Raw genomic sequence first — 13,231 nt, forward strand, 5'->3', positions numbered from 1 at the left:
TTTGTATTTCGGTTATTATCTTGTTATGACTACTGTTTAGATTGATTTGTCAAGTTGTCTATAGTATTTTGTCATTACTTCTTTATTTTTGCGTTTTTNTGTTGAACCAACGTCACAGCTTCCATTTCCACCACATGTAACTTTAAATTACATCTTTAGAATAAATATTATTTTTTTACACAAAGATGTCTCATTTACATCACATATACTTTTAGTAATTCTTTATAAAATATTTGTTGGTAGATAAATATTATGTCGTTGATGCTGGTTTTCGAAACACAAAACGTTTTTAGCTCCATATAAAGGACTACGCTATCATTTGCAAGATTACCGAGGAGGTGAAAGAGAGCCTCAAAATGCCAAAGAACTGTTTAATTATAGGCATTCATCTCTGCGCAATGTGATTGAACGGACTTTTGGAGCTTGAAAAAATAGATTTAGAATACTGAAACAAGGCATGAACCATTATGATAATGATAAACAAGTGAAAATTGTCATAACTTGTGCAGTGTTACATAATTATTTGCGAGAATACCAAAGTACTGATGAAATATTTATGGTCTATGAGCATGAAAATATAGTTGCAAATGATATTGACCAACAAATGACTCAAAGTAACAATGTTGGTTCATCTTCTCGGTCACATGATCAAGAAATGCAAGTTCAACGTGAGGAAATTGTTCGTACTATGTGAGATGATTATATTAAAGACTAGTACACTACAATTTATGTTCAATTTTTTTTTATTAAATTAAAATTAGATGAAACAATTACTGAAGTGGAGACCAAATAGTTTTGTAATAATTTATTATGCGATTTTATAAATTTTTGTTTATTTGATAAGATTGAATAAACAATTGAGGCTATTTTAATAGTTTTACAACTTACGGGATTTTTATGTTTATGAGAAAATATACGACACAAAAATTTCATATCATATGTCCAAACAAAACTTCAATTTCATCTCATAATTTCATATCGCATGGCCAAACGGGCTCTAAATTTAAATGATCTTAATAAATCTCCTACTATAGTTTGTCTTGGATCAATTTAAAATTATTTTCAATTCAATATAGTTGTATAGCGGTCATAAATCCTATTGTATTCATTGAAATATATAGACTTTGTTATACCATTTCATTATAAATAAATGATCATATCATAGATTCATTGGGATTTTGAAAATATAAATATGATTAGAATGAAAACAGTAATTCTAGTTGCCATTTGTATATCGCGTTTACTTGTAACACTAATTAAAAGCGACTGAAAAATGAAACATATATTCTTCGTTAATAAAAATATGAATATAGGCTGAAGGAATGATACTATTCAATACTCGCTTTAAATTTTAATTAATATGAATGTATTAGTTATTATAAGGAAAGACTATTAAACAATGTATTATCTTTATTACGTTTTATTTATTAGATTTTTTACAAAAAATAAATGTGCTAAAACATTTATTGTTTTAGAAAATAAAAAAGATTTTTATTTTTTTCCTTCAGTTTTATCTTGCTTTAATGGTTGTGGAGAAGGATTGATATGAGGTTATGGAAACCATGAATTATATTATAAAGTTAACTAGATAGTTAAAGCATTGTCTCTCGATTTTCGCTTTATCGTTACATGTTATTAGTTATAACATTACTTTTGTGATTTCTGATGTTTTGATTTTGATTACTATTTGTTGTTTTTTTGTATTTCGGTTATTATCTTGTTATGACTACTGTTTAGATTGATTTGTCAAGTTGTCTATAGTATTTTGTCATTACTTCTTTATTTTTGCGTTTTTTTTCTCTAGATTGTTTTGACTGTTATTTCTTCTGGAATTGAGGGTCTATCAAAACAATCTTTCTATCTCCAAGTTAAGGATAAAATCTGCATACATTTTATCCTTTTCAAACTTTACTTTATGTAATTACACTGAATATAATTGTTATTGCATTTATTTATGGGTAATGAATAGAGTAAAAGATTAGCAATATTATATGGTAAAAGTGTATTAACAATGTTACTTCCCCTAAATATGAATAAATAAACAATGTCCAAATTAGTCATTCTAATTAATTACTTTGCTTGACTGAAATGAGTAGACAATGTTGGTGTTTGATATGATTTTGGTTTAATTATGAGAATTTAGATTTTAAGAAGTTTTTTGAAAGGTAATTAGGAGAGAATATGTATTTGGATTACACTTGAGAAAAATGTGTCTGACGAATATTTATGGTATTTTAAAAAAAAAATATCTTATGGGAATTTTATTCTATTTAAAATATCTTTTGACTTGATTCTTGCAAAATGAATAACTTATCTAATATATATAATGAGAAATACACCATGATTAATGACTAACTTATCATATTTTGCATCTCTCAAATCTTACCTCCATTTAAACTCCATTATGAATTTTACATCATCACAATTCAAATATTCAACTATTATAAAAGGAAATCAAATTTTCTTGTGTTATATAAATTGTTAGATATTTATAATTACACACTAAAAATTATAATTATATCAAAAGGCAAATAAACCTCACTCATATATAATGTATCAAAATATTTTAATTTTATAATTTGAAATATATCACTTGAAAAATTAAAAATTAAAGAATCGTCAAAAACTATACTAATTAGTACTATTATGATTTATGACAATGGCATGTTTTAGAAAAAAAGTAAAAGATAGAGGGGTATTATAGTAAACACAAGATAAAAAAATCTCATCCTGTTGGGTTTTATCAAATTCTTGAGGCAAAGAACAAGTTCAAACATTTGCAAAAGCCATCACTTCCATTCATCTTCAATCTTCAAATGAAGCTTTTTTAATTCAAGAAAATACTCATGCTAGCACTAAAACCCCTCTTAATTCTGAAAAAAGATATCTTTTTTACACCCCAATTACCAGAAAAATAGTTATATATAGTGAAGAATTTCACAAGATAGCTTAGCTTAAGCTATGGAGGCTGCTGGAAGAAACCTTCTTTCTTCACCACCAACTTTTTCTCAGAAAACCCAACTCAGAAATTGTTCTTCTTCAGGTAAATTGTTGAATTATTGGATGAATTTTGTCCAAATGGGGATATAATAGAATAGTGAGGAATGATATTCATATAGCTGAATTTAACTAGTTTGGATGAGGGTAATTGTTGTTATCAATGCATTGAGTTCTCACTGTTTCTGCATTCTTGGTTCTTCTAGTGTAGTAGCATTCGCATTTTATTGATATTTGTGGCGTTAGTTTTGTAAAGTTAATGCCCTTAGTGAGCACCCAAGGTGTGGCCTAGTGGTCTATGAAGTGGGTTGAGAACGATGATGTCTTAGGTTTTACTTCCAATAAAGACAAAAAAACACTAACTGATTACTTCCCATATGCCGTAGCTGGTGGGAGGTGGCAGGTAAAAAAAGTTATTGCCTTTAGTGAATGAGGCGCCAAAGTTGCTGAATTAGCTATTTAGTGTGCTTTCTAGTTATGAGGATTCATATAGCCCAATTCAACTAGTTTTGATTGTAGAGTAGTAGTTGTTGTAAATGCGTGGAATTCCAATGTTTTTGCTTTTTTGGTTATTCTAGCATTCCCATTTATCAATATTTGTGGCTTTAGTTTTATAAAGTTAATGCCTTAGTGTTGAATTGTTGGAATGAAACTTGTCCAAATGGAGCAAAAATGAAGAATGGATAAAGAGGATTCATGTAGCCGAACCCAGCTAATAGATTGAAGGGTAATTGTTGTTGTAAATGTGTTCAAATTCTCATTGTTTTTTCCTTTTTGTTCTTCTAGCATTCCCATTTATCAATATTTGTAGTTTTAGTTTTATAAAGTTAATGCCTTTAGTGAAATGTGTTGAATTATTGGAATGAAACTTGTCCAAATGGAGCAGAAATGAAGAATGGATAATGACAATTCATTTAGCCAAATCCAACTAGTTTAAATTGAAGCATACTTATTGTTGTAAATACGTTGAATTCCCGTTGGTTTTGCCTTCTTGATTCTTCTAGCATTCCCAATCATCGATATTTGCAACTTTAGTTTTATAATGTTGATGCGTTTTATGAAATATGTTGAATTTTGGAATGAAACTTGTCCAAATGGAGAAGAAATGCAGAACAGATAGTGGGGATTCATATAGATGAATTCTGTTAGTTTAGGTTGAAGCATAATTGTTGTTGTAAATGTCGAATTCTCACTGTTTTTGGCTTGGTTTGTCTAGCACTCCAGTTATACATGTTTGTTACTTTAGTTTTATAAAGTTAATGCCTTAAGTGAAATGTGGCATTAACTTGATTAGCTTGATTTAATGTGCCTCTAGATTACTTCATTGTTATGATATTGATGCTAGATTGTTGCTTACTCAGTTGATAGAAAAGACCATTAATTCTATATTAAGTGACCAGTGTTGGTGGAAGACTGTTATGGTCTTGGGAAATCCTTGACTCATGAGCTAGCTTTTTGTGTTGAGTTATGCACATGCATTTTTGAATTATCTAAAAGGTTTTTCTTGAATAATCGGGATCTGATTATGCTGTTCTGTTAACAAAAAGTTTCCATCTCCCACTATATTTCTGTTATCTCCTTATCATTATTTTATCAGAACGACAGAGAACTGTCATTATTTGGTCAAAAGTTGCACATTCTTTTGTGTTATGCTATGATGGTCAGAGTTTCCTAGCCTTTTACACAATATGGTGACTGTCACCAGCCACAGATTGAAGGTTCAATATTAAAATGGTTGATAATAGACATAAGAATTTAAGTATATTTAATTAAAATTGTTCTTCTTTAGGATTGATAATTGTAGATGCCATAAGAATTATTTTCTTAATCAGATGTCTTTGGTTTCATGTAATCACTTCGTCTTACTACAGAAGAAACAATGAGTTTCTAGTTTTAATAGCTTATGGGTATTGTCCATTACTAAAGACATCTATAAAATAGTAGGCTAGAATCCTGAATCCCTATGTGAAGTATTAAACTGTCTGCTAAGAGGGCTAACTATCTGAGATACCAGAAATATGCCAAAGTTGGCTAGGATGAATGATTGTTAGAAGGATAATCCCAAGAAATTAGGTGCAGTTTAGTACTACGTATTGCCATTTCAAAAAATAGTACTACAACATTGCTTCCTTAGAGGTGTTTTTTAATATTTATAAAGTAGGAGCCATTGACATATCTTGTTCCGCTTTTATGGCTGTAGCTTTCAATCATTAATGCAAATAATCCTATTTCTTAAGGATATATGTTTAATATTACATTATGAAACTTGCAGTTCTGATGCTTCATGAGCATGCTGCTCCTGTGCTTTCTTCAGTGCCACATGCTTATTTGGGTCGACATGTTCCTGCATCAGCTATCGGTCCGGAACAGCAGTTTGAGAATCGGCTGCAATTGCACCTAGTAAAGGAAGAGAAAACATCCCTGGTGAGACTCTTGGAGTTTTTTTTACTTAAGATTTAGAAACATTCAATGGTGTTTCATTGTATTATGGTTCTAGGTAGGTGGTAGCGATATTATATGCATATAACATTCTGTCTTCTTCTGATCACTAATTTAAAGTGGCTCTGATTTTTCTTGCTGAAGGCAACAATAGATAGGAGGCTTGTGGATGCTGCATCCTCAGAATTGGAAGACAATGATGCTGTTGATTCAGAGCAAAATATAAATGCTTTGCAAGTGCAGCTACTTCGTTGGCCTGGTCCATCATATTCGTAAGATGAAGTGATTACATCTGTTGATTTTAGTATTGTGTAAATAGCATTCTTTCTAGTGCAAACATTTCATTAATTCACTTTGTGGTTTTGCTGGTAGATTTCCCCCGTATTATCTGAAGGGAAAAGGACCATTATCTCCGAATAAGGAACCTCTTCACAGTAAGGGAGATAAATTAATGACCTTTGAACCACACAGCGTGGTTGCTCTTGCCAGAAAGGCTTTGTTGGCATCAAGAGAGGCAGCTTTATTAGCTGAAGACTCCAAATTACTTGATGATTCTAATTTTCCGAAGTATGTTCCTTTGTTCGTCTTGATAATATCCTTGTTTATTTTCATACCTGCTAGTAGTATTAGTATTATTTCGGTATTTTTATTATTTTACTATTTCTGTATTTCTCATTCTTAGTTTTCTATTGCTACTAGCTGTCTCTTATGCCTCTATTTTCTTACTATCGTGTTGTTTTCACTGCTCATGTCTTCATTAATGTCGTGTTTTTGCTTTCTTTGAGCTGAGGGTCTCTCTACATGACAAGGTAGGGGTAAGGTCCATACACTCTGCCCTCCCCGGACCCCACTTGTGTTTTTGCTTATGTTTTCATTTTGACAGTTATCTTCAATCTTCATAACTTATCTCCTGTCTGATTGATTTTCAGTTTCCTATCCACAAATTTGGTTGATGATAAACTGAAAGAGCAACGGACAGTAAGGTCAACACGTTTTACAGAGAGGCAGTCTAGAAAAAGGGGAGCTCCAAAGCCAATACAACAAGTTCAGGAGACAAATCGTTCAGGCAGGCCAGATGTGCGGAGAAAAGTGAACGAATCTATTGATCTAAATGATCCTCTTCGAATGTTCCTATGGGGTCCCGAAACTAAACAACTTTTAACCGCCAAAGAGGAGTCTGAATTGATTGTCAAGATACAGGTATTTTGCTCTTCTTGTCTCTGTTCCTGTAGAAATATTTTTTTCACAAAGAAAAAAGGAGTTAAATCCATATCCGGTCATGTTTCAGATATCCATGAAATTACAAGAAGTGAAGCATCAACTTCAGATTCAGTTTGCTCATGAACCAACGTCTGTTGAGTGGGCTGAAGCTGCAGGGATTACTTCTCGAGAATTGAAATCACAACTTCTTTCCGGCAAGAGCAGCCGTGAGAAATTAATTAATGCCAATTTGCGAATGGTGGTTCATATTGCTAAGCAATATCAAGGACGTGGTCTCAACCTTCAGGATCTATTGCAGGTAAATGGATATTTATGTACATAAGATATTCATCGTTTGTCCACTATTCTAAGTCTAAGATATGTTTGTATTGCTATGCTATGTCAAGGGTGTTGTTTGGCCTTCAGGATCTTGCATGTTTATGAACTTAAGATTTACATTCTTTGTCCCCATTTTGAGTTAGAATCCGGTGTTGGATAAAATGAGAGAAGGTTTGTTGAGATGGTATGGTCATGTCCTGCGTCGATCACTGGATGCACTAATCCGTAGATGTGAAACCATTACGAGTGAAGGCGTTAAAAGAGGGAGGTAGACCTAAAATCAATTGCAGGAAGTTCTCTCAAAGGACCTACAATTTCTTTGGATTCATGCTCTGACTTAGCAAAAGATAGGGCAAAATGGAAGGAAAAAATTTATGCAGGAGATACCTATTAGTTGAGAATATGTTTTAATCGGCTTTTATTTATTATCCTACGTTTTTCTAGGAGTTGTTTAGCCTTTCAGAGGTTTATACGTCATATATTGTGGTGTTAGAATCCCGAAGTGTTTGGTTACACATTTGATTCTACAATTAAGTGTCAGAGATATTTTTTGGGAAGTGTAGTGTGGGGTGGGGGTGGGGGGGGGGGTGTGTGCAGCTTGCTTAATCACTTCTAACATTAAGAAGATGCAGTTTTATTATATTGAGGTTTATCATTTATTACTTTACCAGCTGATGGATTGGGTTGTTGCAGGAGGGAAGCATGGGACTTATGAAAAGTGTCGAGAAGTTCAAGCCTCAAGCTGGTTGTCGATTTCCTACCTATGCATACTGGTGGATAAGGCAATCAGTTAGGAAGGCCATATTTCAACACTCTAGGACAATCCGTTTGCCCGTAAGGACCTCTTATTTTCTATCAAAATGGCCTCTTATTGAAGCAAACCGTAACTTTCATTTGATGGTTTCTAAGTTCTTTCTACAGTTAATCTGGAAGCCTGAAAATGTTTATGAATGACCGTTATTCTATATCTGGATATCTAAGTAGCTGATCTGCACAAACTGGAATTGCAGGAAAATGTGTATGCGCTTCTGTCTAAAGTAAAAGACGCCAAAAGAGAATGCATTCAACAAGGCAATCGCCATCCAACCAAAGAAGACATTGCATCATGTGCTGGAATGAGTGTGGAAAGGTTGCAGAATCTGCTTTCAAATGTTAGAACACCTCTTTCAATGCAACAGTCAGTGTGGTCGGATCAAGATACCACTTTCCAGGTGATGATTCATTGCGCCACTTCATGCTTTCTTACTAAGTACACAGTGATTTCTTTTCATTTGTCCAAGCCTTGGCTCCCCTCCCGATATTCCCTCTTTTCAGAGTCAGAAGGATATTACCCTATAATGTTTTTGTGGCTTGCATGTGATACTGATTACTGGCTAGTCCAAGGGGTATAAAATCTGGTAGAAAATAGGTCTGTTGCAGAGGACTTAATAATTAGCAAGTGTTTTCCATGTTTACGACTTTTCTTTGCTTTCTGCAACCCTTTTTTTAGAAACTATTCCCTAGAACTTCTCGGCGCTTTAGACTATGTGCTATTGAATGTTCTCTTGCTTTCCTGCGAGGTAGGATAGGTGGGGGTATCGGGTACCTACTCTCTTACCAGTAGTATTAGCACTTTTCTCGTTGTTTCTTGTTCGTCGATTGTTGTTATCATCTGTGTTTTGTATACTTCGGTTATTGCACTAGTTCGTTGTTGTTATTGCTCTTTCTCTGTAGCACTATATATCGTTGCTGTTACTGCATTTCATTTCTGCATTCTTTTTACAAATCACTTTGAGATGCTTTAGCCTTTACTTGAGCAGAGGATCTATCGGAAACAACCTCTCTATAGGAGGTAGGGGTAAGGTCTGTGTACACTCTACCTTTCCCAAACCCCACTCGGATACCCCGCTTGTCGGATTACAGGAAATTTTCGATCTTGTGTTGACGGTTGCTAAAGAGAGGATATCATTTTTTTCAATCCAGGAAATTACTGCTGACAATGCAATTGAAGCACCAGAACTGAGTGTGTCAAAACAACTTATGAGGCGTCACATACGCGGCCTCCTAAATGTCCTGAGTCCAAAGGAGAGGAAAATAATCCGACTTAGATTTGGTATTGGAGATGGCAAACCAAAGTCTCTATCCGAAATAGGCACTGTTTTTGGACTGTCAAAGGAACGAGTTCGACAACTAGAGACCCGAGCACTATATAAGCTAAAGCAGAATCTTAACAAGCATGGCCTCGATGCATATTCCGATTTGCTCTTTTAGATCACAGTCTCTTCAATTTACATAGAACGACTCGAGTTGGAGCTGTGGCTGATGTAGCAGATGTTACTTTGAAATCAACAGTACATAGAAGTTGCTCACATCCTTGTAAGTATGGGGCAAACATTCAAATTCCAGCCGACACTAAAACACTAGGTGATTCTTTCCATATATCCTAGCCTTGATGGACAGAGTTGCATGGCATATACCTATTGCTAATGGGAGATGCCCGGTATCACGTAGAGTTGGTGTGAAAGTTGGCCTGGACACCCCAAAAAAAAAAACGTATGGGATAAATGTTTAGCTGTTTTTAGTTTTGCTTTACAAAATACTTGTGAACGTGTTATTCCTGTTCTTACCCTGTTTATCTTGTAAATTACTCCCTCCGTCCCATTTTATATGTCATCCCTTTCTATAAATAGTTGGACTACAATACTTGTCATTTTATAAAATTTATGCATAAATTATCATATTTTGCCTATTATACCCTTGCTAGAATAGTTAATTAATCTTGTCATTTATTAATAAAGTTAATTTAAGAAAACATTAAATAAGAATAAAAGGGTAAAGTTACATCATTTCTTAATGCAAGTACAAAGTAAAAAAGAGGTGACGTATAAAATGGGATGGAGGGAGTATCTAAGTTGTAAATCTTTTCTTTCTTCATCCTGACATTTATTCAAATGGAAGTCTTTTTTCGAAAAGTTGGGTGTGCAAATAGAAGTCTTACATTAACTAATATCTCAAATCACACATGAAGATAAGTTCATACTTAATTCTGCAATTATTATCCTTATCTAAGGTATCAAACGATTCCTACAATTAAATACTTAGACCAATCATTTTTTTCCCTTTTACTTAGACCAATCATTGATCATGAAAAAAAGACGCATCATTTTCAAATAGAAGATAATTTAACAAAAATAAAACTTCTAAAAAAGAGAACTACCTCAAAAGAGTCAAACAGCTAACCCAATAGTGTTTATTTTTCAAAATAAATTAATTAATGGAATCAGACAGCTGGGCACACTTTTGTTTACTAACCACAATAATAGACATTACCAATCTTTATGATAATAGTTTAAAATTTAGCACAAGTTAATTAAAAAAATGAAAAAGGATATGCAAATACCGTATGTCATATTTTTGGGACATTGGTGTCCTTGCCGTCCAAAAACTAGAGCATATATGCACTTTACTCTAACGGAAGACTAAATAGGGACACGTGGCGCAATCTTATCCATCAATAAACGTTGGATCGGTGGATAAGATTATGACACGTGTATATTCGTTAGTATAAATGGTATATATGCTCTAGTTTTTGGACGGCAGAGGCACCATTGTCCCAAAAGTATGACAAAGGGTATTTGCATACCATTTACGATAGTTCGTGAGTATTCCTTTTTCCCTTAAAAAATATGCAAAGGTAAGACGTCAAAGTAAGATGTGTGTCTAGTTATTAAATTTTATACAATTTTTAAGTATTTATACCTCAATATAAAATCCACTTTAAGATATTTTTCACACTCATACCCCAAAAAATAATTGAGCTACCCACCCACCCACCCACGCCCACTGTTGAAGATAAAGAAACAAAGTTCAGCAATCAAACAACAAAAAAAATGGCAAAACAGCTTCATCCTCATGCCTTGGTAATTCCATGCCCATATCAAGGTCATATAAATCCAGCAATCCATTTATCGTTAAAACTTGCTTCAAAAGGATTCATCATAACTTTTATCAACACACAATTCATTCATTCCCAAATAACAAATGCCCATTCACCTCCCGGGCTCGAAAATATCTTCTCTAAAGCCTGTGAATCTGGGCTTGACATACGTTATTTAACTATTTCCGATGGATTTCCGTTGGAATTCGATCGGAATATGAATTCGTTACCATTTTTGGAAGGTCTAATAAATGGATTTTCGAAGCATGTTGATAAACTAGTTGGGGAATTAGTGAAAGAGGATTGTATTGATCCAATTAATTGTTTGATTGCTGATACTTTCCTTGTTTGGCCATCGATTATCGCAAAAAAATACGAGATTGTTCATGTTTCATTCTTCACTGAGCCAGCTTTGGTTTTTGCTCTCTATTATCATTTGGATTTGCTTGAAGAAAATGGACACTCTGGCTCTCATGGTGAGTTTTTCTTATACTGTATACGTTTAAGTCTGAGTTTACATATACATGAATACTGCTTGCTCTCTCTTTTTCTGATTGAAAAATAACTCAGTTTTCGAGACGGTTGGATTCAGGATTTAAAGTTATGTTTCCAAGTTAAAATTTGATAAATAAATGGGTGGTGCGAATTTGAAATAGTAAAATTAAATATTTGTCCTATGTAGATGTGTTACTTTGTTACGTGATGAGCGATTTTATCTCACAAGTCTTGTTAGAATATAGAATGAGACAAGTATTGAAAACATCTCTAAATTTGATGTAAATTATTAATTTCATTCCCAATTATTGACAATCTTAAAAACACTTCTCTACTTGATTAAATAAATTTAGATATACCCTGATCACCCCCGATTTGCCACAAGACATAACAAGTGATCTCAAACTCTTGTATGACATGTAACTCTTAATAAAAAGTCGAGAGACTTGGTGAGAATTTAGGGGTGTATTTCACTCATGTTGTTAGATCAGGAATGTATTTTAATTCAATTAGTCAATTAAATGAGTGTTTTAAAAACTGTCAATAGTTTGATAATGAATTATTACATGGAATTATTAAACTGATAATTTTCTTAAATCACTTTTTAACAGAAAATCGGCAAGATATTGTTGATTATATTCCTGGAGTTAAATCAATCAAATCAAGTGACTTGCCATCCTTGTTCCAAAATTCAGTGGTGCACCAATTGATCTACAAGGCATTTCAAGATGTTCGAAAAGCTGATATAATAATAGCCAATACTGTTCAGGAGCTTGAACTTGAAACCATCACATCGATTCAAGAAAACCACAAGTTCTACGCCATTGGTCCAATTGTGTCCGCGAATTTCACTGAACTAACTATTTCGAGTAGCCTATGGTCCGAGCACGATTGCACCCAATGGCTCGATGCCAAGCCTTGTGGTTCGGTCTTGTACGTCTCGTTTGGGAGTGTGGCTCTTGTCAACAAAGAGGATATTCTTGAATTAGCTCATGGACTTATGCTTAGTGAAGTTAATTTCATTTGGGTACTTAGGTTTAATGTTTTAGGTGAAGATGAAAATGATATTTTGCCTGTTGGATATAAAGAAAAAGTGAAGAATCGAGGGTTGATCGTGCCATGGTGCAACCAAACGAGGGTCATTTCACATTCAGCAGTCGGAGGTTTCTTGAGTCATTGTGGATGGAATTCTGTTGTGGAAAGCATTTGGTGTGGGGTGCCGTTGATTTGTTCTCCACTTGTCACCGATCAACTTGCCAATCGGAAATTAGTGGTTTATGATTGGAAAGTTGGAATCAATCTTCGTGACGAGGAATCGATCACGAGAGAGGAAGTATGCGATAAGATTAAATATTTGATGAATGAAGAGACTTCGAGTAATTTAAGGAAGAATGTTGCACAAGTGAAAGAGACATTTCATGATACATTAGCTACGAATGGATCATCAAATGTTAATTTTAACAAGTTTGTTGAAGAATTGAAGATGAAGATTAGTTTAGCTTGAGAGGATCTAGTCTTAAAACACTATATTCACGTGAATTTAAAGTAACTTTTATTTAAGTTGTATACTTGGATTAATATTGAACTGTAAAGTGTGAACTCAATTATTATATATATATATATATATCATTAATGAGTTCAATTGAATCAACGGAACCATTCTAGACCTGCCTCAATAATCCTTTTATTCATGGAATATGCTCAATGGAGATGATCATATATAAGAGAATATTATGCCACAGAGGCAGTTGGTTCCATGATGTCTTGGAACTTAAAAAGTACAATTCATTCGGTCTCTATGTGATATACTTTTCTTATTTAATTTTATTTCAAATAAATATAATA

The 13,231-nt window shown here is 33.5% G+C and overlaps 2 protein-coding genes across 3 annotated transcripts; both read left to right on the forward strand.

Moving 5' to 3' along the window:
* The first annotated feature begins 2,763 nt into the window (after window positions 1-2,763).
* On the forward strand, window positions 2,764-9,361 carry LOC125871077 (RNA polymerase sigma factor sigF, chloroplastic). 2 transcript variants are annotated; one of them, XM_049551668.1, is made up of 9 exons: window positions 2,764-3,043; window positions 5,270-5,421; window positions 5,581-5,708; window positions 5,809-6,003; window positions 6,366-6,636; window positions 6,725-6,955; window positions 7,669-7,809; window positions 7,986-8,186; window positions 8,938-9,361. In XM_049551668.1, exons 1-9 carry the CDS (start codon window positions 2,962-2,964, stop codon window positions 9,223-9,225), a joined length of 1,689 nt encoding a protein of 562 aa, XP_049407625.1. In that variant the 5' UTR covers window positions 2,764-2,961; the 3' UTR covers window positions 9,226-9,361. The 2 variants fall into 2 exon arrangements, with proteins under 2 accessions (XP_049407625.1, XP_049407626.1); XM_049551669.1 differs by lacking the exon at window positions 2,764-3,043 and having other exon boundaries at window positions 5,291-5,421; window positions 5,591-5,718.
* Window positions 9,362-10,817: 1,456 nt separating this feature from the next.
* LOC125871514 (UDP-glycosyltransferase 86A1-like) lies at window positions 10,818-12,930 on the forward strand. Its single transcript, XM_049552118.1, has 2 exons — window positions 10,818-11,367; window positions 11,998-12,930. Exons 1-2 carry the CDS (start codon window positions 10,845-10,847, stop codon window positions 12,888-12,890), a joined length of 1,416 nt encoding a protein of 471 aa, XP_049408075.1. The 5' UTR covers window positions 10,818-10,844; the 3' UTR covers window positions 12,891-12,930.
* Window positions 12,931-13,231: the final 301 nt, after the last annotated feature.

Source organism: Solanum stenotomum, chromosome 7 (assembly GCF_019186545.1).
Source record: "Solanum stenotomum isolate F172 chromosome 7, ASM1918654v1, whole genome shotgun sequence".
NCBI classification, from domain to species: Eukaryota; Viridiplantae; Streptophyta; class Magnoliopsida; order Solanales; family Solanaceae; genus Solanum; species Solanum stenotomum.